Source organism: Mytilus trossulus, chromosome 3, assembly GCF_036588685.1.
Source record: "Mytilus trossulus isolate FHL-02 chromosome 3, PNRI_Mtr1.1.1.hap1, whole genome shotgun sequence".
Classification (NCBI taxonomy): domain Eukaryota; kingdom Metazoa; phylum Mollusca; class Bivalvia; order Mytilida; family Mytilidae; genus Mytilus; species Mytilus trossulus.
The window spans coordinates 82,036,621-82,064,448 of record NC_086375.1 but is presented as its reverse complement, the minus strand read 5'-3'; the positions used below and the strand labels follow the sequence as shown (position 1 = coordinate 82,064,448).

The 27,828-nt window shown below is 31.8% G+C and overlaps 1 protein-coding gene across 5 annotated transcripts; it reads right to left on the bottom strand.

Moving 5' to 3' along the window:
• Nucleotides 1-176: 176 nt before the first annotated feature.
• LOC134712619 (zinc finger CCCH domain-containing protein 13-like) lies at nt 177-26,602 on the bottom strand. 5 transcript variants are annotated; one of them, XM_063574345.1, is made up of 23 exons: nt 26,423-26,602; nt 23,855-23,934; nt 22,404-22,609; nt 20,861-20,973; nt 18,968-19,029; nt 18,428-18,514; nt 16,597-17,568; nt 15,929-16,176; nt 14,409-14,483; nt 13,742-13,822; nt 12,777-12,969; nt 11,708-11,719; nt 10,306-10,896; nt 9,699-9,957; nt 8,804-8,918; nt 6,086-6,186; nt 5,439-5,701; nt 4,555-4,572; nt 3,859-3,971; nt 2,924-2,998; nt 2,121-2,315; nt 1,039-1,244; nt 177-786 (listed from the first exon to the last, which is right to left on the bottom strand). In XM_063574345.1, exons 1-23 carry the CDS (start codon nt 26,555-26,557, stop codon nt 655-657), a joined length of 4,332 nt encoding a protein of 1,443 aa, XP_063430415.1. In that variant the 5' UTR covers nt 26,558-26,602; the 3' UTR covers nt 177-654. The 5 variants fall into 5 exon arrangements, with proteins under 5 accessions (XP_063430415.1, XP_063430418.1, XP_063430420.1 ...); XM_063574348.1 differs by having other exon boundaries at nt 22,500-22,609; XM_063574350.1 differs by having other exon boundaries at nt 22,509-22,609.
• Nucleotides 26,603-27,828: the final 1,226 nt, after the last annotated feature.

Below are 27,828 nucleotides of genomic sequence, written 5' to 3'. Positions count from 1 at the left end.
GTAATTTGTTACAAACATTACCAAAAAAAACCAAGGAATATATTCCCTGTACATGCTTTTATTGGAATGCCACAATGCCATAATGGACCATTACAAAGAATAAAGATAGTATAAACAATCAACCAGAAATTGAGACTTAATAACTATTAAACATAGATAAATCATATAAAATAAGATAATAAAAGACAGACTTTATTTAACAAAATAAAATGTCAAAACAGTACACAGCATTAATATTTCAATAAAGAGAAAAGTCTATTTAATCACTTCAATAAATCTTAAAGAAAATTACTGGATCTACATGATTAGTAATTCAAATTAAGGTCTGCTGTTCTGGACATAATTATTTGCAGGTTTTAGTTTTTGCAATCTGCTGTTGACCATGATTTACTGTAAACATTAGATAACCACAAAAATGTCCAGTTATGCCGTATTTATTGACCTAATGCTATTTGGTTGATACTTCCAATATAAAAAGACTGAGCAATGAAATGCCATATGGAATACCGGTATACTATTTCTATACAACAGAAAGAATGTAGTATGCCATAAAATATTTAATGATATCATACCACATTCACACTGATTACTGATGCACAAATGATTTAATGTTTTCAAATGATTGTTTATGAATATATAATAATTTGTCATCCTTTATGAACTAGTCACTTCCTGTTTGATTTGTTCTGGTTTTTCAGGACAGGATTGTCTAAATAATTGAACACTAAGTTTGTATAATTCTTGGTCAATTGGTTGAGCTGGATAGGAATGGATATGGTCCATAGTCTGAAAAGTAAAAATCAATTATTAACCAAATAAATTTATCAACAATCTGAAAAATTTAACTTTATTATTCTATTAGAAATAAAAGAAATCAATTGTCGGAAAATGACTTGACTTCATTGGTGTAAAAGAGCTTCACAACCAAATTTTCAATATTTTTAACTGGATTTTTTCCTATTTTTATAAAGAAAACGAAGTCAAGTAGAATATAAAATTTAAATTAAAAAACATACAATTCAAATCTAAACAACTAACCTTGTCAACTTTACACAGCTGACGTCTAATTTCAAGGTCACGCCTTGCACATAAAGCTCTTCTAAATGGTCCTATATTGCGTAGTAAGTTCTTCCTTTGTTGGTTTTTACTTGTAATGGAGGCATGGAATACAGCAATATCACTTTTAAATCTAAATTTATTGTCTGGTTTAACATCTTCTGTCTTTTCTTCAGTTGTATTAACATCTGAAAGAGACAAATTCAAATTAATGTCCATGATTGTTGTATTTCATCACTAGTTAGTAATATCATGGTATCGGTACTGATGAGCAATATAAATAATTTGTTTATTAAAGTGTCACATATAGATTGCAATAAAAATAATTCATACACAATATACGTACATAATAAAATAACCAATATCCAGCCAAAAACTGACTTACAAGACACTATGTTATACCAAATACATATTTACAAATTAAAATAGCATAAAAATAAAAAAAAAATTTTAATATACGTCTTTTCCACAAATAAATAATCCTGTGCTTGAATCACTAATTATTAGTTATATAAATATATAAAACATATACTCATTTCACAAAAAATGATAAAAATTCTCATTTCCATTTATAATTGATTATCAGTTTATAAATCACATTGTGTAATAAAATAAAAATTAAACTATTTATAGAATATAAACTTTTAAAAATGTAAAACTCTTTTATTTGTCTAAATTAGGCATAAAATATATATCTTCAAATGCAATGTTGTGTAAAAAAGTAAACCCCCAACTCGTCATATATACAGATGAAAACTTCTGCGCTCAGCTGAATAAATAAATGTTTGTAAAGGGTTACATGGCACCCTGTGTCTATTGCATGCAATTGCAGCTGTCAAAGTAAAATTTAATGTTGGCTGTAACAATAGATAAAATATTTTTTCTTGAACCATTGGGTCTATCTACAACTGCCCTAGAACAAAGTTGACCTAAATGTTTCTTTCTGAATCTTTGCTTTTGTTTATGACTGCCCTAGTGCAAAGTGAACACATTCTAAACAGCAGTATGTTTCTTAATCCCAAAAAATTTGTTTAAAATTTTGACATCAAATTTTCTTTGCTTACCTGTGCTATCTTCCTGTTTAATGCATTCATTTTGTATTTTATTGAATAGTTCTTCTCCAGCATACTGTTTGGACACACCTATCTGGGCAAAAATATTACTAGCTTTGAATCTGTTGAGAGCAGAACCTGTGACAGGAGGTTTAGGCCTCACATCTTGTTGTAAGCTTGCCCAGTCAATATCTAGGGCATCTATACCTGAAAAATAGCATTATATCATTGTTTTTTTCTGTGCACACTTGTTTCTGAATGGTGTACAATATTCTTAAGACTATATCTAAAATATTGTGTCTCCCATTTTACATCCTATATATTTGAGCTTAGTGAACCTGTATTATAAGGGTACATACAAAGGTATGTATACATTTGATGAAATAAATATATGGAGTTCATGTCCATGTATTGGTCAATAAGAAATCAACCCAACTCAATAATAATATCAACACGTCAACATATGTCATAAACTGTTATCACAGAGATATGTCTTATTTGACTGTAATTATAAAATATATTGACTACAGTATGGATCAAATAGTTTATGAGGAAGACTCTTTAAATTACAAGCTAAGTGGTTTAACTGCACAGGTTTGATGTCACTTTTCATTTATTTAGACAATTTAACTAGCTGATGGAACTGGTTGAAAATGTTTTAAATCACTGATTCTTTAGAAAAATTGACATGACTATCACACAAAATTGATTCATTTAGAAAGCTTATACCCGTTGAGGTATTCACATGATTGTAAAGTAATATCTGATAATATAAGCTCCAACACCAATATCCCTTAGTCTTGACTCAAACTTACTATGCTTCTTATCATGATCTGCCTCAAATTCTTCATCACTGGAAATTGAGCTTAAAGATAAGTCATCTTCTGATTCTGAAATGACAAAGCAAAGCATTGTATGTAAACATGTTAGTATAAATAAATATGTTTAAACTAATAGTACACGCTGCTTGACTGATTATGATTGCTTATTTTGTGGAAAGCCTTTAAAATCAAGGAACTACTATATGTATAACAGAAAATTATAATAAGTTTATTAGAGATTGACCTCAAAATGTAAACTTAATGATGACCAAAGTAAGCTTCGTTCATTGTTTGCTCAAAGACGGGGGTTTTATGACTACCCGGCAATTTTTTTTTTTCTAATAATCTTGAATCACTTTCAAATTGTCTGTAATTGTAGAGGAGCTTTATTTGATGACTAAGAAACTATACTTTCCATCCAAGAAAGGGACTCTTAAAATAAGTAAGCCAGACGTAGAAGCAATTTTTCAGGAGAATGTGAATACTTAAATCAAATAGCTGCAACTCAAAATATGTTCCTTAAATATTTTATCAAATGATGTTCAGAAAAACCTAGGTTTACTATTTAACCCTTTTGTGTTAATAAGAGGACATGAATAATAAGGCATAGGCAGATCCAGGGGGGTTGATTACTGTAAATTCAGAAATTATTGCGAGGTTTTTATTATTGCAATAATTAAAACTCGCATTTTGTAATATTTAAGCTGATTAAAGCATGACTATTCCAAAAATTGTTAAAATTAAACTTGCATTTAAATTGAAATTGACAAAATCGCAATAATAAATGCACGCAATAATTTCTGAATTTACAGTATATAGGTAATCACTGAAGCATGACTGGAGTGCCCCCCCTTAGGAAAAGTTCTGGGGCCGCCACTGTAAGGTACTTACCATCTTTAATATTAATGTCCCCAAATTATGAGACTAACCTGCACCAGATTCTTCTTTAACTTCAGGTTTTATTTCTTCTGTTTTTACATCAATCTTACTGCTGCTTGGTTCTTCTCTACCTTGGCCTCGGGGGTCAGATTCAGACCTAGGCCTACAAATGACATTTACATTTAATATGGCTATCAAATTTTAGTCCACAATTTATCTTCTTTTTATTATTCTTATTATTGTTAATCAATCTTTTTAAATAAACACAGTAAACAAATTGGAATTCTTAAGCTAGGATGCTTGTTGTTTCGATTTCACTATAAAATGTTCCATTGGAAAATTACAAATAGAATTAGTATTTTTTTTAATTTTTCAGCATCCAAGGAAGTTGGCAGTCAATAGAAGTGCAAAACAGGTTTAGGATGTTGATATGTGATCTATACAAATCTAATAATTTACAACACCTATTATTTTTTTATGGTATGAACATGTTTTAAAAAAAAAAAGCATCAGTACTTTGAATAAAACAAAGCAAGAAAAAGTAAGCTTAGGAATAATTCCAACTCAAATTAGCTGATTTGCAACAAAGGTTTATAACATTTCTTAAATGAATTAACTATATTAGCATATCAACAGACATGCTATTCAATAATAGCTGGTGCACAGTTTCAGTATGTGTGCAATCAATCTGTGTCTGAGATCTAGGTTGACAATGGAGGGAGGATTTCATAATATAAAATAGTTACCATCTTTTGTAAATTTTGCTGAAAGATGGAAAAATTTGAAAGTCTGGAAAAAAAGGTGAAAATTCCATAATGACAGGTACAGCTTCATTTGGTCTGAGACCACAATTGTCGTCCCTTGATTTTCGTTGTCCACAAATATAGTCCCCAGTGTTGACAGTGGGTTACTTGCCAATATTTTTAAAACCCCTTCAAAATTTATTGCTCCATGTTTTATGCCTCAAATTTTAAGATAGGGGTAAAATTACCCTGTAAACAATTTGGGTTCAGAATTTTAAAGGAAAGTAGTGACTTGGTCTAGCTGAAAAAGGTTAAAAATTAGCACTTCCCAAGCTGTCAAAACATTTCAAGACCCCCATAAACATAAAATATCCATATTTTGAGTTACAGCTGATGAAGTTTTATAATTTTGATATAATTTGTCCTTAAAGTAGTACAACACACTGTAAAAATTTCATTGAGAAAGTGCAGGTGGAATATTTTTAATTTTCATTTATGTTCTAAAAGATTTATGCACTACGAATTAATTGTGGTCTCACACCATTATATGTGCATTCTTTCTGTGAAGTTTTTTTTAAGGTCCTGCATTGGAAGTTGATGAATTGATTACATAAAATATGTTACCTCTTTCCCTGTTATACAGCCAAAAATCAGACTATTAATTTCCCTTCCTCAACCAGTTCCATCTTTATATTGATAGTTACATTTAAAATTCAATTCTATTTAACTATTTAAAGCTGCACCACAATTAACTTAAATCTTTATAGTTGCATATTGATAATATATATTCATATATTTAGTTCTCATATCTAAGAGTTGACCAGTGGGCTCAACATTTATAATGGAAGAAGGCATTACATTGTTAACAAGATTACATTATAAATTACCTGGTTTGTTCTCTCTCTCTATCCCTGTCTCTTCCTCTGTCACGGTCCCTGTCTCTTTCACTATCTCCTCTACTTCTTCTCTCCCTCTCTCCACCTCTCTGTGGACTTCTTGACCTTGACCTTCTATCTCTGTATCTGCTGCCATCTGACCTTCTGCCTTTGCTGTCATGGAGACTGTGTTTGCTACCATAACTACTGCGGCTCCTACTCCTTCTACGTCTACCTCCCTCACGTAAAACATGTTCAGGAATCGCAGATCCAGTCTATAATTTACACAATTATAATATTATATCAAACTTCTTTTATTCAAGATATGGTAAACTGGAGAAATTTATTCATTCTACATTTTCTAATAAATTGTGGCATATTGGTAGCTAAAATATAATTTTTTGAATACATATAGTTTATGAATACCTTGTTTTCATTGAAACCTTTTTAAAAATAAAGAATCAATTTGGCTGAAACCTCTGATTTTTTACATTACAAATCATTTGCTGCTCTTATTTAGTTGAAACATTGACAAATTTGTAACATTGAACAATATTTTTTTCAAAAGTTGTAACTTATTGATGTCTATCAATTATAAATTAAAGTATCAATGACCACCAGCTGAAACTTATTGAAATAAAACTAAAAAGTGAACAAACCTGCTGGGGTTCTCCCTGTTTAAGGATAACATCTGCAGAATCATCTGAAAAACTACTATATCTTCCCCCTTCTTCGTCAACACTTCCTCTCAACTTTCTTACTGTAAAACAATCATATACACAATAATATATATGACAAAATAATACTGTTAAATTATTCTAACAATGCATGGATACAATACTTTAAATGTTGTTGGTGCAAAAAACAGAGTTCATGCTTCAGACATAGGACAGAATGCAAGCTTTTGTTAGTCACACATAGTGTTTCGTCCTCCTACATTTTTGAAATTGTAATAATATTATGCTTGGAATCTTCAAAATCTGAAAATTTTAATAAAATATAGATATGTTGTATAAGTCCATCATACACAGTCATTTTCCTTGTAAACCATTGGCAAACAAACTCAGCTGACATGCAATGAGGTTAAAAAAAAATAGAATTTCTGATGAAGAATATTACAGATAAAAAGAGAAACCAGTGTCTTATAACCAACTGCCTAATGTTGCAACAAAACAACCATTACTACCCTTTTAGTCAGGAAGAAAAACAAGTCACAAAATAGGACAGGGTTAACATGCTGTTTGAAACTAATTGTATAATCTTTATTCCACAACTTCATAAATAGTGACAGAAAAAAAATAAAGAAGCTTCTGTTGTAAAAAGAAAAAATTGAAAATTCACAAACAGGCTCCTGACTCTTTTATACAAATAAATGCTGAATCCTGAATGTGTCCATAGGATAAAGATGGACACAGATGATGCCCCTGCTTGCAAATAATGTTGTAAACTCAAGAAGAGCAAAAATGATCCAGCCCAAATTCAAACTTTGTCTGTGTTTTATGTGTTATTGTGTATAAGTTTCATAACAATTGGTTACAGCAAACTAAGTTAAAGAACCTTAACTAATTTTGAAACGTACGTGTGTATGTACACATGGACAAAGGTAAAACTTAATGCCCCTCTATCAAGACAGAATAGGTCCACCATTATCTAATACAGACATATATACCTGGCTACCTCCACTTGTATTTTGTCCATCTGATGAGTTAAGCCTTTTTCAACTGATTTTTATAGTTCATTCTTATGTTGTAGTGTTACATCACTGTTCCAGTTTTAGGGGGAGGGTTGGGATCCCACTAACATATTTAACCCTGTCACACTAGTTACATGTGCTTGTCCCATGTATGGACTTAGCTCATGGTTGAAGGCCGTACTGTGATCTATAGTTGTTAATTTCTGTGTCATTTTGGTCTCTTGTGGAGAGTTGTCTCATTGGCAATCATACCACATCTTCTTTTTTTTTATATATATGTCGTGTACATTTTATTGTTTTGTACAGTTTATTACTTGTACAAAAACTTTGTATGAGTAATTACTTGTATAATACCTGTACAAATATAGTTGTACCAGTAATTACTTGTACAATTTTAGTTGAGAAAAAGATAATAACTTGTACAACACTATTTCTAAGATTTGTATGTGCTTCTACTTTTGCTTTAAACACAATTTGTCATTGAAAAACTCCTTTCTTTGAGTTAGTAAGTCTGAGATTGTTTTCTAAATTGTCGGGTATTATTTTTCTTTTACTGTTTTCTCGTATTTAATATCTATTTGTTTCTTTATTTTTTTTTATCATAGAGCGTATGTATTTTTAAAATTTATATTGTGTTTGGTTTTCTTTTCTCTTTTTCAAATGTGTATTATGTACTTAGTTGGGTTTTTTTTGTTGTTGTATGGGATATCCAAGTACCCGGGACCGTCCACTCTGTTACATGTAAGTATTTCTGATTGTGTCCATCTAATGACTTAAGCCCTTTTCAACTGATTTTTATAGTTCGTTCTTATGTTGTATTGTTACATCACTGTCCCAGTAAAGGGGAGGGTTGGGATCCTGCTAACATGCTTATCATGTTCTGTGTCATTTGGGCTCTTGTGGGGAGTTGTCTCACTGGATATTACATCACATCTTCTTTTTAGATTTGAATTATTTTTGAAATGCAAGAAGAATTCAGACACACGACGAACGCAGAGTAACAACTTTTAAATATGTTAATCATCTTTTGCCATGCACTGTTTTTATCAAATGGTAAAGTTCATCACTTGCACAATATAAACAATATGTCTCCTTTGCGAATGTGTTTTTCAATTACTGGTACATTCCAACCACCATTCTGTCATAAGAAATATATTTAAAGTGCTGTCTTTATAGAACTGAATTTGGCTTCCTTACATGACAAATATTCTCTCTGTACTATCTTACGCGTATGAAAGCAAATTATTAGAGTTGATTATTTCTTGATATTTTTTTCTACACTGTTTCCATCTTGACACTAAAGTTTTGATTTGTTTTTTAAGTTTTGCTTATCTATTTGTTATTCAATAAGCACACGCTTGTTGAAAGTGTATACCTTTATGTCTCAGTAATAAAATATTCATAAGGGAAACGATTTTTTGAGAACATCAAATATAATGATTTGAACAAGTTATTATCTTTTTCTCATTAAAAATTGTACGAGTAATTACTTGTGCAATTCTATTTGTACAGGTAATAACTTGTATGATGGCTTCATACAAGTAATTACTTGTATAAAATGTTTGTACAAGTAATAACCTGTACAAAATAATAACCTGTACACGACATATATACAGATTGAGAATATTAGATAACTACTACAAATTCCAGAGAAATCTATGTATTCCTTGGTAATACCCCTTACCTCTATCTCTCTCCTCAGTCCTCCTCCTCTTGTATTCCTCCTCTCCTGCAGGGGATCTCGATCTTTTCTTTTTCTTCTGTTCTTTTATCTCTTCTACTGGAACAGGTGGGACAGGCTAAAAAAGAGAGCAAAATACTTTAAAACTTCAAAAACACACAACTTGAAATACACATTCAGCTTCAGTAATGATGATTAAACTAAATGTGAAAAAGAATAGTTTCATCAGAAAGTTGATGATTAAGATTTTTTTTCTAATTCATAGCTGAAAATTTAAAACAAAAACAATATGAAACCTACATGAAATTAAATAAAATTTCTGAAGCAGACATTTACACCAATGTACAGAAGTCATCAACTTAATAACCACATATTCAAAAATAAAGCAATTACTGTTATATATTATTTTTTGTGCACAATGAAACATAATATTCTAAGTCTTGGTATTTATATTCACCTAAAGTTAATTGAACATTTGATCTGTTGAAGATTGTAGTTGGTGGCGATGTATTTTGTCCAACAATCATTACAAAATGAGGATATTTTGTGTTAACTTTCCATGAATGTGCATCCGGCAGTGGTGAATCAAAAATTTTCATAAGTGGGGGCCCACTGACTGACCTAAGAGGGGGCCCGCTCCAGTCAAGCTTCAGTGATTCCCCATATAAGCAACCAAATTTTTTCCCAAAAAGGGGGGCCTGTGCCCCCCTCAAATCCACCTCTGCATTGGGTATCATGAATACGTGAAAAGTTAAAAGAAAACAGATACCTATGCTAAATAAGGGAATTAGCTCACACAGGTCCTTTAATTAATGACAAGTGATCTACCAATGAAAACACTTAATTTCATCATTGAATGGCCTTGTTGATCAACCATTTAACACTAAGTAATACATACACTAGTTTCCTTCTGTTTCCTTTCTGGTCTCCTTTCAGAACCATGTGACTTTTCACTCATAGTATCTTTGTCTAATTCGACATTCCTAGATTTTGACTTTTCACTTTTGACCTCTGGTTCTTCTTTGACCTTGACCCTTTCAATAGTACCTACACTATGTCTACTCTTAACTGATACAGCAGGAGAAGAATCTCTGGCTCGTTTAGACGTTGGCGATGGAGATAATGATTTACTCCTATCTTCACTTAAGATTCTTTTCCTAAAATTATAATAAAATCAATTACAGATAGTTCTTACAACATAGTTTATTTCCACTCATATATAATAAAATAAATGTCTGCCATAAATGGCAAATATGATACCAATTTTAAAAATTTGATAAAAAGAGAAAATATCCAAAGAATATTATTTTATTCAATTAAAATCATAAGAAAAATTATAGTTGTAATATTAAAAGCTAGTTTATTATTTTCATCAGAAGGAGAGGTTGATAATATAAATTATGTACTCATTTTCCTGCCCACCCAACATCACAATACAAAAAAAAACGGTTATTCATTTTGTTGAACTATCCAAAATAGCCATTTTCCTTAATATGAAATTTCACCTGGTTTCTTTTTTCTCTTCAATTTCTACTGGTTCCTCTGGTTCTTTTTTAATTTCTTCTTCTTTAATAATTGGTTCCTTTTTAACTTCAGATTTGATTTTTTCTTTGGCCAGCTTATCCTCAAGTTTCTTTTGTTTTGCTTTCAATTTTTCTTCTTTTCTTGCTTTCTTTTCAGCTTTTGTTCTTTTCTTTTTCTCTTTATCATTTTTCTTTATATCCCCCTTTTCTTTTTCCTTTTTACCATCTTTGTCCTCTGTTTCCTTCACTTTTTCAACCTTTTCTTTCTCTTTGATATCTGTAACCTTTTCTGGGATTTCTTTCTTATCTTTTTCTTTTTCTATCGATTCTTTTCTATCTTGGCGATCAAAATCTCTAGTTTCAGATATTTTCCTGTCCTTCCTTGGACCATCTTTGTCTAAATCCCTGCCGCGGTCGGCAGAAAATTCACGCTTTTTAAAAGACTCTTGTTCTCTACGATCTGGTTTGTCCATACTTCCCTCCCTTGGATCAGGTCTGTGGATATCAGCAAACCGATCTCTTTGATCTCTAGATCGATCACGGTTATCATTTCTTCTGTTTGATCGATCATACCTACAACAAACATTTTATATATCTGTAAAGAATGAATCACTACTTTTAATCTATAGTTGTGCTTTTTGTGAATGCCAGCTAGCAGTGGCTCTGCTGTACCAATAGTTAATTCCTATCAAAACATTGGCCTAAAAGTTCATTGAATAAAAAGGAATTATTTTAAAATTTTATCATAATTTTAAATAAGCACTATTAGACATCTGTTGTGAACAACAAATACTTTTTATTTTATCTCATAATAGTAAATAGAAGGTGCCCCTTTCCATTGGAAGAAATAAACAAATCTAGACATAACATTTTTAGAAGTCTCATTTACAATCCCCTAAACCAAAGCATTAAAAAGTCTTATTTTTGTTAAGTTAAGATATGTCTAGACACATAACAAAGAGGGATGGAGCATGCAATGAAGGTTGACCACACCATATATACCATACTAGTATCACATTCATATTTTACTGCATGCCAAATTGAAAGCAACAAAGAGCCAGCCTTTACAGCTAAACTATTTGAGTGTGTACTTCTTTTTCAGGTGATACAAACTGGTCATACAGGTGTTTTAGTTAACCATGTGTAACCAATTACTTGATTGGCTTTTTATCCAAACAACTTTTTTCCCTTTCCAAAATAGTACACAAAGATATAATTGCTTTCATGGTTTAACTTGCAAAAACTGTACTTCACTGTTTATTTTTTCGTGTACACACTCAAATATATATGCTGTGAGCTATTCATTACTAAACATTCCATAGAACACTTTTTGACATTGAACAGAATGATTTGATTTGGGAAATATACATAATATCGTTCTTACCACCAGCCATAACTGTCAATAATAAACAGAAAACAAACTGACAATTTCCTACAAATATTAGTTGGTTGATATTCTTTAGTTTTTTCTTTAAAACTGATAGATATATGGTTTACATATAGCTCTCATGCAATTACAGTGAAAACATATACACTTCAAGACTTGTTAATATTAGGGTAAAAATTATTTCAATATCAGACTGTCAGAATACAATCATGCAATATAAAATAAAGTGATTCACATGAGAAAATCCTGTCTAGATTAAATTTTGTTATTAATTATTTGATCAAATACTGTGTGCACATCAAGAAATCAGATTTTTTTTTCTCATACTGCCTGTTTATGGCCAAAAAGTTAAAACACATTCACTTTAAATTACACTTTAGATCAACATAGAATTATAGTACATTTTATAAAGAATTAATTTTCCTTTGAGTACATGTTAAAGTAGAAATCATCATTGTTATCATTTTTCCCTCCAAACAAAATAGATAAGAAAAATATTTTTTGAAGGGTTGCCATCAATGAAATATCTTGTTATCTTATCATTGGATTGGCCTGGCGTATGAATATGTTTGTTGATTAACGCAAAAATATGTACTCAATGAAAATCTGGTAATAATAAACTACACAACTCTTTTTAACAGTCATATGAAATGTTTTGTGTTCATTATTTAATTTTACAATTAATGTGGAGTGAAAAATATGTTTGTTAACATCAAGCCGGTTTGTTATTATCACCGCTATCTTGTTTACATTAGTTTCATAAAGAAATTCGGTTAAGGTCATCTATCGAAAAATAAGCGAGCAACTACTGGAAGTCCTCTTGACCAATCATATCAACATATTTTCTTATATGCAAATCAAATAAGAATTATGAGATAGAATATCAAAATATTTGAATACAGTTGTCATTCATCGTAATTCAAAGAGTTTGGAGTTAATTATTTAAAATAAAATGTAAATATTCTATATAGTTGAAATTGACATGGCTATTAGTAGAAACTGATGGTTAAATATAGAATCAAGCCAAAGCTTTGTCTAACGAGGAAGTAAAATATGTGACAGCTACCTATCAACACTTCTATCCTCAGGTCTGTCATTCCTTCTGTCAACCTCTCGTGAGAAGTCTCTGTGGCCTTCACGTCTGTCTCCCCAGTCAGGTCTATCAGGCACATAAAATTCTTCTCCCCCTCTTTCCCACTCCCCCCGTCTACTAGCTCTCTCTGGGGGAGGTAATGGTGGGGGCGCATCAAATCTTCCACCTACAAAACAAATATCTAATGAACCAATGATCATTCAGTATAAACTTTGGAAAGTATTGTAACATTTTGCATAATAATAGTAAAATCAATGTGCAAAAGAAATTTTACCTTTATTTCATATGTTTTCTTTTTGTTTTTGTTGAATAAATGGATGAATAGTTGCTTAAATGAATATTTTCAAAAATGCCTCATAATATAGTAACAGTGTAGTATTTCTTATAAAACTTATTAAGATTTAAAATCTTTAAAATTGATAAAATGTCAAAGTGAAGACAATGTAATTCAGTGTTTGTTGCTGTATATCATGTTTGTTTTTAGTTTATTGGTTTGTACATAGATCATACTGTTAGTTTTTTGTTTGAATTTGTTAACTTATTTCATTTTGGGGCCTTAAATATATTGCCTTGCAGAGTAGGTTTTACTCATTGTTGAAGGCTGTACATTTACCTGTAGTTGTTAACCTTGTATGTCATTTGGTATCTGGTGGAGAGTTGTCTCATACACCTTATTGCTATTTGTCTGCCATTACTAGACATCACAAAAGTTCCTTTAAAATTTTGACGTCATAATAGAAAATATCTGATGCCACAATGGAAAAGTGATTTTTTGTATGATATCAATAGTTTAGGCGGGACAGATTCTCGTGCCAACCAGGAGAAATTCTCGGGTCAACTTAAACAGATGTCAACTTGGACAGATTTCCTAATAGCAATAAGGTGTATTGGCAATCATAACATCTTTTGTTATTTTTACATTAGCTACAAAAACAAACCTCTGTGTCCACCTCTATATCTATCTCCTTTGTTGTAACCTCCTCTATTATAAGGTTCTGCAGGAGGAGGAGGAGGATGACCTGAAACATTCATTGACTCATTTGAAATCAGTTTGCAGTGAGAGATATCTTAAAGGTACTGTATAGACTTTCTTATATAATTTTTTTTAAGGTTTAGTTGTACTTATAATTATACCAAATTATTCTGTTTTTTAATTGATTATATATACATGGAAATACATCAATATTTCCAAATTCTAAAATAATTTTATGACATAATTTTCACTAGAAAAATTCCAAATACTTTTACAACAAATAATTTTCATTGTCATTCAAATGAAAAAAAAAGCACTTTTGTGTAAAACATCAAATTGGCAAGGGCTTCACATAAAAGTCAGGAAAGATGTGAAGCTCTAATCAATATACAACAAATGTACATAATTGAAGTAATAGTTGTCCTCTCTTTTTTAATTATCTGATTGATTGTGACAGGAATAAAACATTATTCATAAATTTTTGCTTAGGGATTTCAAATCACACGATACAAATAAAAAACAAATTCTGTGGAAAATCTATATTTTTTACTTCTGTCTGAAAGAACAGCTCTATTGTTCTTTACTAAGAAAACCTAAACACACATTTTTTTGCCTTGACATTTGATACTAACCTGGAGCATTCCAATTGTCCCAGGCAGGGTCTCTGTACTCAGGGGGTGGGGGAACTCGGTCATCATATACAGCAGCTACAGTAAAAACATAATATCATTATTTCTATACTTTTAACTTGATATTTAAATCACATCACAAAGATAAATCTAAGAATTTCCTTATACTTCTATCTGTCAGACTTATTGAAAGTCTAATTGTGATGAAAAACTAAAATTTATAATGGCTAACACAACAGAACTTTTCTACAGATTTATCTCCTATTGTTCAAACTATTTGAACTTTTGTCAGTTCTATTGTCCCATTGAATAAATACAATAGCTATTTTTTCTCTGTGTAGTAAATTCACCATCTTCGCTAGCCAAGGTTTACGATCCACTTTCGCTCTCTTCACCCTTGGCGGATTGAGATAAAATTTCGGAGACACAAGGTAAAGATTTTTATTGGTTGCAGTCAAAACTCGCTGCATCCAATCAAAAAGCGCCTTTAACATGATCACGAGTAAATGTATAAAGTGTTTCTTAACAATTACCACGTGTTTATTGTGCAACAAGTCTTTACATCCCTAAACATACGACTATATTTAGTGACAACTTGAATGTTTTTATTCGTCCAATAGAAGTTCCTGTGTATGTTTCATGCACAAATGCATGAATGTTGACGTATATTTTCATTTCCGGCTTTATCAAGCGTGTAGAATCTATACGCTACCGTTTTTTTACCTCCAACTTGAAGAGTTCAAGTGCTACCATTGGTCAAGAATAATGTATTCGGAATGGGCGTGATTTTTATCTTCCGATAGATGGCGCAACATTGTTATCACAAATGTTGGCTCAATCCGCCAAGGGTGAAGAGAGCGAAAGTGGATCGTAACTCTTGGCTAGCGAAGATGTAAATTCACTGGGACCTATAATTTTTTTTGAAGAGAAATTCATTACTCTTTGGCTCATCAGCTTCACTTAGAAACTTTGTTCGTATAAACAAATGGAATTTTATAAAATTGAGAATGGAAATGGGGAATGTGTCAAAGAGATAACAACCTGACCATAGAAAAAAACAACAGGAGAAGGTCACCAACAGGTCTTCAATGTATCAAGAAATTCCCGCACCCAGATGTCTACGAGACTGCAACCATAAAGCACAAATGCTTAAGTGAATATAGAGTTCCACACATATAGACAGGGTTTAAGCTAGGATTCTGAAGGCCTCACAAAATATTTTTAGTCTTTCCAAATTCAGTGACAAAATTGATTTCAAATACTTTCATCATTTTAAAAACCTTTCCGTTAAATAATGAGGAAATGACAAGCCCTAGCAAAATCACTGATATAGATCAACAATAGACAATATACAAATCTTCATAGCCATAGGTACTTTGTTTCAGCAGAGACAACAATGTACAGCATCAGAATAAAATATTATGTTTGAAAAATGATTGAACTCTTCTACATCATTTCTAATATATACATGTAATGAAGCAGTATTTATATTTTACTTTATCTTAATTATTCTATAACCATACCTTCAGGATATCTGGGTTCTGCTCTAGGATCTATCCTTGGATCCCCTCGGTCTCTATGATCTGCCCTTAGTGGAGGCGCTCTAGAATCTATCCTTGGATTAAATCTGTCCCTCTCAAAACGATCACGGTCTCTGTCAAAGCTTTCAGGTCTACCTCTCTGTTCAAAATACCTATCATCATACCTAGTTCTTGGTGGTTCTACTCTTGGTGCAAATCTGTCATCATGTACTTCTCTTCTGTCTTCAAATCTACACAATAAATGTTACAATATTATCTAAATAAAAGAATCTTTAGTGAGCAAGTTCCCATACCCAACATCCCCAATATAAAAAGTATCATTTTTGAGTATATCTAGTGAGAAAGCTCCCATATCCCATGTCCCCAATATACAGAATATCTTAAGCGAGCAAGCTTCCATACTCCATGTCCCTTATATAAAGAGCGTCCTTGTACTTGATCTGTAACTTATTAAGATTAAACTATACATTTATACCAAATATTAAATCAGGCTTAAGAGAATATAAGTATGGAAAAGTGATTTGCTGAACTGATAGATGGACAAACAGAAAGAAGGACGGAGTGCAAACATTAAGCAGGCTTCAACTTTGTTGGAAGGAAAGTAATTACTCAAATGTCTGATCAGGTCTATTAGCATTGAAATGACTCACCTGTCTGCTCCCCGATCTAAATCAGGTCTATCAGCATTTCTGTATCTTCTATCATCCGGTGAAGTAAATCGTCCAGCACGTCTTGGATCATCTTTTACTCTGTCTCTTCGATCATACTTTTCCTCAATTTCACGTCTATCTGGAGGAGGTGATATCCTTCTCTCTCTGTGATACATGGAACCAGACCTTTGGGAACCAGGAGACATGTCACGTCTGGATTCCACATGACTGTGGCGACTTACAGGTGATGCAGATCTCCTACGATCCCTAAAGCCAGGGCTGTGTTTGTCACGTTCTTTCTTAGACTTGTAGTCACTGAAATCACCAGGTGATGATTTTCTTTGGTCTCTTGCGAGTGTGTCCCGACTCTCAGGGCTCCATTCTCGCCCTTTTTTATGTTTTTTACCCTTGTCACCTTTCACTCTCTCCTTACTGTAATCTGACTCATCAGATCCAGATTGATACTGTGGTTCATGTTTGTGTTTGCCTTTCTTTGTTTCTCTCTTTCCCTTCTTCCTTCCCATTTGTCCTTCAGGACTTTCAAAAGAGGAAGACCTCCCTCTATGTTCTTGAGGATGAGATTCAGGGGAAAGACTAGGTCTCACATTGTCAATGGCTTTGACTCCTTTTTTAGATTTCCTCTGTACAGGGGATTGTGACCTTTCATATCTTTCATCAGGAGAATGTTGTCGTGACATTTCTTGTGACCATGACCTTGATCTAGAATGTGACCTTGAAGGTGACTCACTAGGGGTTCTTTGTTTTTTTTTAACTATTATTGTATCTTCTTCCTCTTCTGATTGAAAACTTAAACGAGGTTTCTGCTCAGCAGCTTTTGATTTCAGGCCTTTCTGTTTAGATTTCTTAGGTTTAGACTCTTCTTCTGACATCTCAGCCATTTTCTTTTCAAGAGCCTTTTTCTTTTTGTGTTTCTTCTTCTGTGCTACTTCTTTTTCAATTTCTTGTTCAAACCTTCAAAAAATAATTTAAAAAATATCAATAATTTAACCAGCATGTGTAACTTAATTAATAGCTTCTTTGGTTATGAGATTGATCCTTCAGTGAAGTTACTAGCAGTGATAAATATAAATAATGGTGCATATAATTATAGATAAGGATCTCTGATTTACAGTAAAATCATACATATTAAGAAACTTCAACTTATAATTATGAACAATTGTATGTAGAGTAAATTTGTACTAACTACATTGAGGTAGCCGGACATGATTTTGTCTTTTTGTGTCACCACTGAATGTGACTGACCGTGGTACTTGCAATAAACAACAGGTGCCAACAGTGGAGCAAGTACTGCTTACCTGCTGTAAGCACTTGATGTCACCCTGGCTTGTGATTGTATTCATGGCAGTCTTTTGTGAAGCTTTTTGGTTGACATGTTTATGATTTCATATTGATTTTTTTCCCTTTGAGTTATTTTTGTTTCTTTGACTTATGGTGATTGCCCTCTTGTTATATTCTCCTTCTGGTTGGCATCTCAGAATACAGAACGAACAAAAGGTTTTAATTTCAAACTTTGGGTTTTTAATTTACTTATCAATACTTGCTTTTTTACTTTTTTCTCAGGACTCTGTGTAACTTGCATCACTTAACTTGATGATTTCACCATTACTTACTTTTTTACTTTTCTCTCAATACTTGGCATAACTTGTTTGCTTCACCTTACTTGGGGATTTTACCTTTACGACTTATTTACCTTTTTCTCACGACTTGGTGTAGCTTGCTTGGTAATTTCACAATGACTTACTTTTTGACCTTTTTCTCAGGACTTGGTGTAACTTGCTTCACCTTACTTGATGATTTCACAATAACTTACTTTTTGACCTTTTTCTCAGGACTTGGTGTAACTTGCTTCACCTTACTTGGTGATTTCACCTTATGTTTCTTCTTGTCCTTCTTTTTACTAAAATCAGAATATATATAAAATCTTTATTATAGAGATCAGTTTGTGTTTTCATCACACACAAAAAATCTTGGGAATCGTTACATATAATATTCAGAAATGTTGAAAAATTTAACACAGTAATGAAAAAAAAATTAACTTCATGTGGAGTTCTACTATGAACTGGCATGTACCACAGTAATGGAAAACAGGTTGAGGTCTGATGTAATATGGCGTATTGTCAATCTATCAAGGTGTTGGTTTCCTCTTGATATCTTTAAACAACTTTATTTTATTTCGGAATGCAGTTACTTTATATTTGAAATTGGTGTATGAATATTTAAGTTGTAATTGGCCACAGAACTACTTATTTGCATACTCCAGTTGAGCCAATAAAGCATTGTTTTCCCCCTTTAATTGTCTTTACAGTTTGACCTTAATTTATCCTTAAAATCATTAACTTGTGTTTAATACCTTGGGGACTTCTTTTTCTTTGTCTGGGGACGTTCATCACTACTGTCATCAGAACTGCTCAACTAAAATAATAAAGACATAAAACTATTAATCATATTAAAAGACTATATCATCAGTGCATTAGCAGAAGCTAGATCATTTATTAAGATTAAGGATAAATCTTTTATCTAAGACGGCACAAATGAAATTGAAACCAACAAAGAATATGATATCAACAAATTGGAATTAAAAAAAAATAGTCACTAAAAAATTGGAATTTAGAGTCAAGACCAGAAAATAATAACCACCATTGTTAACAACCAATGGTTATACAGTTCCTGGTAAAGAAACTAAAATAATTTAAGGGGGTGAAAATAAAGTGATTAATTTCTTGTCATTAAAAGCAGATTTGGACCACCCTTTGAGAGACAGTCTCAAAAGGAAGGATTTCAAAAGTTAAGGAAAATGAGAAAATCTCCATAATAGAATATGTGTGTTTGAAAGTATTCTTTCTTTTCAGTTGATAACGTTTAATATATACATTTGTAGCGCATTATTCTACCATAATTTAAGATATAACTGATTTCTAAAAACATTAGAAATAATACTTTTGATTTATTTTTATTTTTTTCTCAATAGTAATGTTTTCTCTTTCTTCTAGTCCCCCTAGTCAATAGTATTTTTAGTTGTTACCTTTTTCTCAATAGTAATGTTTTCTCTTTCTTCTAGTCCCCCTAGTCAATAGTATTTTTATTTGTTACCTTTTTCTCAATAGTAATGTTTTCTCTTTCTTCGAGTCCCCCTAGTCAATAGTATTTTTAGTTGTTACCTTTTTCTCAATAGTAATGTTTTCTCTTTCTTCTAGTCCCCCTAGTCAATAGTATTTTTAGTTGTTACCTTTTTCTCAATAGTAATGTTTTCTCTTTCTTCTAGTCCCCCTAGTCAATAGTATTTTTAGTTGTTACCTTTTTCTCAATAGTAATGTTTTCTCTTTCTTCTAGTCCCCCTAGTCAATAGTATTTTTAGTTGTTACCTTTTTCTCAATAGTAATGTTTTCTCTTTCTTCTAGTCCCCCTAGTCAATAGTATTTTTAGTTGTTACCTTTTTCTCAATATTAATGTTTTCTCTTTCTTCGACTCCCCCTAGTCAATAGTATTTTTAGTTGTTACCTTTTTCTCAATAGTAATGTTTTCTCTTTCTTCTAGTCCCCCTAGTCAATAGTATTTTTAGTTGTTACCTTTTTCTCAATAGTAATGTTTTCTCTTTCTTCGAGTCCCCCTAGTCAATAGTATTTTTAGTTGTTACCTTTTCTTAATAGTAATGTTTTCTCTTTCTTCGAGTCCCCCTAATCAATAGTATTTTTAGTTGTTACCTTTTTCTCAATAGTAATGTTTTCTCTTTCTTCTAGTCCCCCTAGTCAATAGTATTTTTATTTGTTACCTTTTTCTCAATAGTAATGTTTTCTCTTTCTTCTAGTCCCCCTAGTCAATAGTATTTTTAGTTGTTACCTTTTCTTAATAGTAATGTTTTCTCTTTCTTTGAGTCCCCCTAGTCAATAGTATTTTTAGTTGTTACCTTTTCTTAATAGTAATGTTTTCTCTTTCTTTGAGTCCCCCTAATCAATAGTATTTTTAGTTGTTACCTTTTTCTCAATAGTAATGTTTTCTCTTTCTTCTAGTCCCCCTAGTCAATAGTATTTTTATTTGTTACCTTTTTCTCAATAGTAATGTTTTCTCTTTCTTCGAGTCCCCCTAGTCAATAGTATTTTTAGTTGTTACCTTTTTCTCAATAGTAATGTTTTCTCTTTCTTCGAGTCCCCCTAGTCAATAGTATTTTTAGTTGTTACCTTTTTCTCAATAGTAATGTTTTCTCTTTCTTCTAGTCCCCTTAGTCAATAGTATTTTTATTTGTTACCTTTTTCTCAATAGTAATGTTTTCTCTTTCTTCGAGTCCCCCTAGCTGCTGTAGCTCTCTTTCTATTTGCTGTCTTTTCTTTTCAAGCTCCAACTCCTTCTTAAAATCAAGTTCTAAAATAATACAATAGAAATGGTTTACTTGATCAGCATATCAATATTTATAAAACAATAATTAAAATTGAGAATGAAAATGGGGAATGTGTCAAAGAGACAACAACCCGACCATAGAAAAAACAACAGCAGAAGGTCACCAACAGGTCTTCAATGTAGCGAGAAATTCCCACACCCGCAGGTGTCCTTCAGCTGGCCCCTAAACAAAGATATACTAGTTCAGTGATAATGAATGCCATACTAATTTCCAAATTAACTGTATGTACACATAAACAATATCCCAGAATTTGTAAATAAGCTTTTTAAAGTGTAAAACTTATAAACTGTTAAAGTATTTAAAATGGAGATGCTTAGAAATAACTCAAAGAGGTCAATAGCTCAGTATGGAATTGTCTAACAATGTTGATGGATATACAGTAGATCAGGACTTGTTGTCACTGTTTACAAAATTAGAATAGAGCTTTATATCAAACTTACAAATATAACTATTCTGTGGATTCATTTATTTTCGTGGATATTTGATTTCATATTATTGTCAAACTTTCTATACAAATCCTTTATAAATTTGTATTTCGTTAAACATATGAATTCATGGTTCACATGTACCCACAAAACCCAGGATTATTGGTATCCAACGAATAATAGTTAATCCACAGTATGCTATCACAGGTATATTTTTAGAAAAAACATATATTTTTAAAATGTTAAACTCAGTCCATTAATTTCGAAATTATTCATTTAAAAAAGAAATTCATCATGATTGATCTCATTAATTTTTCTTGTTTTTTCAGCTTTAATCTTTTGTTTACGGCTCTTATTGAAAACTGTTTGTACTATCTTAATACATGTTTAGTTCAATATGAAAGCTATTTTCCTAGGTCTTATATCTTTCTGTTCACAGTTCATTATTTCGATGATCACTAGGAAATGCATACATTTTAATTATTTTAGCATGAAAGAGAATGACAATAAATTAATATGATGAATAAGGAATACAACTACACAAGCTATGTATCATGGTGATGCATGTTTTTTAAAGAGTAACCTAGGTGATATTTACAAAGTTGAAAGGTAAAGATCTCAAGTCTGAAATAAAGCTAAAAATTAGGCAAAGCAGATGGAAAATGAAGTAGAATAGCCCCTCCACAAAAAGGACACAAAAATGTGAAATCTATTACCCTATAAATTACAACATGGAGTTCCTTTTCAGTTGATAATATTTACTCATTTGTAGCAAGCAATTAAGCCATGCATTCCAATTAAGCTTATTTCTCAACTCCAGAAATGGCTCTAAGGGTGTGGAAAATAACCTCATGCTTTAGAATTGAAAAAGCTTTAAGTGTTAATATCAAATAGGAATATTTATATTATTTTATAATGATATAAGTAAATATTCAAACACTGAAAGTTTTCTTTGGTCTAACAGGTACCCCCATGTTTCCAGCTAGCAACTGAGCTGTCACAGTCTTTGCTGTTGTCCTGTGACTTTTTAACAACAACAGTTGACTGAATTCTTGATTCTGGACCTGTCTTACTCTTGCTGCCTTTCATTTCTTCCTCTCCTTCGCTCCTCTCTGAATCACGTCGACTTTTTCTGGCTATTTTACTAAATTCGTCAGAACTAGAATCTTCATCCCTGAAAAATAACATAAATCATATTTAAAATCTATTTATAGCATATATTCCAAACTTTCTCATTAGTATAAACATTTTTTTTAGGTTTAGGAACATGACATTGGGTAATTGTTATAAAGGTGAAATAATTATGTAGCATGTGTCAACTTTTTATTGCCAAAATGTATTACACAATAATTATTATTATGTTATATATTTTGAATAAATATGAACAATTCAACAGTGCTTGTGTTTTCAAGAGTTTGTGAGTTTGTGGTCTCTATCTGTTGTTGCCATATTGTGTGAAATTCTAACAAGCCAAATCGTTTGATAGCCCTTGAAGCTTTAAATCAAAAATGAAATACATGTGATTAAGTATTCCTATCAATCTTAATTGACAAACACAACCAAAATAATAACTGTTTCTTTTTTCTCAGAAATTAAAAATATACTGATCATTCAATCAATAAAAGCAAACAAAAAAGGAATGCATGAGAGAGAAAACTGTATAACACAGCTTTCTTCTGTGCTCACAAAATATCCAAAAAATCTTAATTAGCCCAAAGACTTCATAAAAGAAACATTAATCTGGCATTTAGAAATGACACAAATTGTTAACAACATTTCATCCTATCATCACTTTACCTCATATATTTCTCATACCAAACATGTATATATGAATAAATAACGAAACAAGAATGTGTCCATAGTACACGGATGCCCCACTCCCATTATCATTTTCTATGTTCAGTGGACTGTGAAATTGCGGTCAAAAGTCTAATTTGGCAATTAAATTAGAAAGATCATATCATAGGGAACATGTGTACTAAGTTTGAAGTTGATTGAACTTCAACTTCATCAAAAACTACCTTGACCAAAAACTTTAACCTGAAACTTGCACTATCATTTTCTATGTTCAGTGGACTGTGAAATTGGGGTCAAAAGTCTAATTTGGCAATTAGATTAGATAGATCATATCATAGTCAACATGTCAACTTCATCATAAACTACCTTGACCAAAAACTTTAACCTGAACGAAGGAACGGAAGGACGGACGCACAGACCAGAAAACATAATGTCCCTCTACTATTGTAGGTGGGGCATAAAAAATATCATATTTGCTCTTATTTTATGTTTAAAACCTGAATTTTGTTTATATATAAAGCAATGAAAAGTAAATTTTATATTTATGTTAATTTTGTAACTCATTTTTCACCACAAATCCAATATATTAATTTGTACAATAGTGGAATCTACTTGTTGTTACCTTTCTTGCCTTCTCTTTACATGTTTAAATTTGCATTTAATTCCATAGTAACATTTTCCAGCTAAAAAGTTTCTGCATATCTGTAAAAGTAAATATAATGGTATACATGGTATAAGACATCTTTTAAAGAAGATTGACAATTATAAATATATAAGATTATGTTGCTCTTCATTGGCCCTATGGGGTTCTGTGAAACCCTGTATCTGCTCTGTGATTGCTGCTGTTAGTGTTAAAATACATGTATATTGCTAAATACCGAAAACTTTGTCCATTTGTTCAGTAAAATCTTGAGACAGTATATACGTATATCTAATGGAAAAGTACTCTGGCATTTCAGTATAGAACTGATAAAATCTTGAAATTCCAAGAACTTCACGAGATTTATGGATTTTGAAAGTGTCTGACTGCAAAACCATCAAGATTCCTCAATAAATTAACCACATTATTTAAAACATTGAACAAATATAAGTTATATCTTAAATAAATATAACTTGTCAAATAAAATTACCAGTATAAGTGTGATTAATTTGAGGTAAAGAGCTTTATATTGGCTTGTGAAAATCGCAATAACTGAAAAGGCCATCAGCGCCATTTTTTTATTACCCCGATTACATTCTATACATTCTGTGATGAAATGAATGCAGTTATAACACATTTGAAGTGGCTGATTACAAGTTCGATACCCTGGCCTCACTCATTACATAGTTAATCATGTTAATAGTTTGTATGATATCTATCGATATTATTAGAAACTATTGTGATAACAGCAAGAACAGTTTTAATACATGTTTGTTTCAGAAAACTTTGTATCTTTACTAACTATGGCCATATATTTAGAGTTAATGCTAGGCCTTAAAATGATCAAAATTTAGGATTGCAATGGACTTCTTCTATGTTTGTTTTTTTTAAATGTAATGATTAAATACATTTAACTGTACCAATAGAATTATTTGTATCAGTAGGACCTAAGACTGAAAATGTATTCTTTAATAATATGGGGATGAAGTTCTCTATTTATAACAGAAGAAAATTCAAAAAAAAAATCTGGGAAAATTTCACGAATTTTTCATTGTTCTAATGAACTCAAAATCGTTCAAAATATTGTTTGTCACGTTTTTGATTTTCCAAATCTGCGCAGAAATCTACATCCGTTTCCTGTCTTGTTTGCATGGGACTTTGAATAAAATGTTTATTTATCAGTCTAAGAAAATTTGATTGTTATAAAAAAATTTTACCTGATGAAAGCGTGTCTTTGTTTACATTGAATATGACGTCATAACTTAAATAACATCACAACTAAACCCCTTACAAAAGAAACAAAATCGGAAATGTTATGGTATTTCCGTTTCTTTTTTTAACATGTTTGAATTAAAAAAAAAAATCATACAGACTGCATCACCATTCACAGTAGTCCAAATAATTATGACATCTAGAAAGACTTCGACGTCAAAGTAAGGCGTCAAAGAAAAAAATATAATAGCCTTTCAAGACGTCATAATTATTTGGACTACATTCACAGGTAATGCCTGCCTCATATTAATAGAATATTATATGGCGATTAAATAATGTTGCCAGTGTCTTGTATTTTGTTTCTCTTCTTCTTCTTTAGGTTTTCAGTAGTCCTTCAATGATCTGAAGATTATTTACTGTTTGCCCGCGCAGCGTGGCCTATATATATATTTACAAAAACAAAAACAAAAATATTTGGAAATAAATTTGAGGTGCATAATTTATTAAAATTGTGATTAAAACTATGTACATAGACTCTGGCTCAATTGAGACAATATAGAATAGAACGATCTAACTATGAGCTCAGGTTGTAACTTGTAGATTAAGTGATCTCGAATTTATCAGGTCAGGAATAACCACCAATTGGTGGATTATATCTCAATTGTCGTATAATCCACCAATTGACATATAATGGAATAGACCAATTGGTGTATAATTCTTTGTTTTTCAAAACAAATTATTCCACCAAACTGGAGCATTGTTTTCTAAAACCATATTATGGTATGAAAACTTGTCAAACATTCCTAGTTTAGTATAGTGACATTACATATTGCATTTAATCAATAATTGTATTTGAAGTTTCTTCTATTATTATCTTGTCAATTCTTGATTGGCTAATTTACCTGTTATCACCTGTCAATGGACTTCATTACTGTCTGCAGTCATGTGATCATGAGTACAACTCCACAGGTGAATGGAGCTCTTTGTTAATACTTGACTTTCATTATCAAAAGTCAATCATGGCCAATAGTACAATTATTTCAACAACAAAATTGTTGTACACATGCATTCTCAAGAGATGCAGCAGGCTTTGACAAAACTGAAACTTTCGGAGGACTCAATAAGGGTCATGAAATAGGTTGCAAGTTGCAAATTCATGCTCCTATCTCACACTAGCATTTAATTACAAAAAACTTGCATTATACATCAATTGGTCTATACCATTATACCTCAATTGGTGGATTATACGTCAATTGAGGTATAATCCACCAATTGGTGGTTATTCCTGACCTGTTTATGTTTATAAATGTGGTGTTTCATTCCAGCATTTAAGCTTACACTATCGTCGTATTTCCGACTGGCGCCTGCTGCACCCGGTCCTAATCTTTCAAAAACACTTGGCTTTCGTCTGTCACTTTCGTCTTGAGTTGATTGCTGGTTATCAACTGTAACTCTGCGTTTCAATTTGCTCATTTCGCATTTTCAGTTTCGAAAGCACTAATTACAACTTCCGGTGAAGCTAATATATAATTTTGACCCAAACCAGGTCAAATCTCCGGGAAAAAAACATTTCACATTTATGTCGAGCCTGCGACTTTTGTCGCAAAATACTTATAGACACAGAGATCCTACATTCCGTCATCTTTAGCGGCGGTTGTGCAGTCTACAAATATTTACTCTGTGTTTAAAGGTTTTGATATTTTAATAACTTTCTTAAACTATCCTGAATTTCTACCAAACTTGGTTAGAAGCTTGTTGGTTTTTATTACGTCTTGCAAGGCTATTCAAATTTCTTTTCTGGGACGCTTTGTCTATTTTTGTATTCAAATAGGAGTTTTTATATAAACTTGTTTTTCAGCATTTCAAATAATTAAAATTCCCCAACAGTAAGCATGGATTATTTAATTTATTTTGAAAATGCCTAGTTGACACTGAGCACTTTCAATCTTTGAAAATTGGAGAAGAGGCTTATTTTTGTAACTTTGGATGTTTTGGAATTCAATTCTGGAAATATGCATCTAAACATTACGATAATTGAATAACATGTGGTCGTATATACAAAGCGAACGCCATACTTTATATGACTTCTTCGTCTTCTGTTCAGTCAAACCACTAATGTTTATATATTGTGACTTGGATAGAGAGTTGTCTCATTGGTACACATTCCACATCTTCTTATTTACTTAAATCTGCAAAATTTGCGTTAGCAATGTTTTGTTTCTAAATATTCCCTCAACGGCTTTTGGAGTCAGGCTTTGAACCTCTGCCTGTCGCGTGACCTTAGAAAACACCACATCGCGGCGACACTGTGTGCAGCGCAATTGACCACTCGACCAACTATAAGCAAATTATACAAATACAGTTTTTGTAAGTCGAGTAATGCCTTCTTCATCTGCTTTATCCATGGTTGTACTTGCAAATGACATATTTTTTAATAGCCGAGTTTTTGTGTCTTTTGTTGGATTCTTGCAATATAATATCACAGTTCATGTCCAGTTCTGGTTTTCTAGAGTACATTTTTTTATGACTGGAAGGGCTTCACAGTCTACACCCCAGTTTTATTTAAAGGTAATGTATATCCTCAGTGGCGGATCGAGGGGGGGGGGGGGTTCCGGGGGTTGGAACCCCCTTTTTTTGGACGATAAATGCATTTGAATGGGAGCATATAGTTGGAACACCCCCCCTTTTTACTCTGGGTTGGGAAACTTTTTTAAAATGGCTGGATCCGCCCCTGGTCCTTGTGG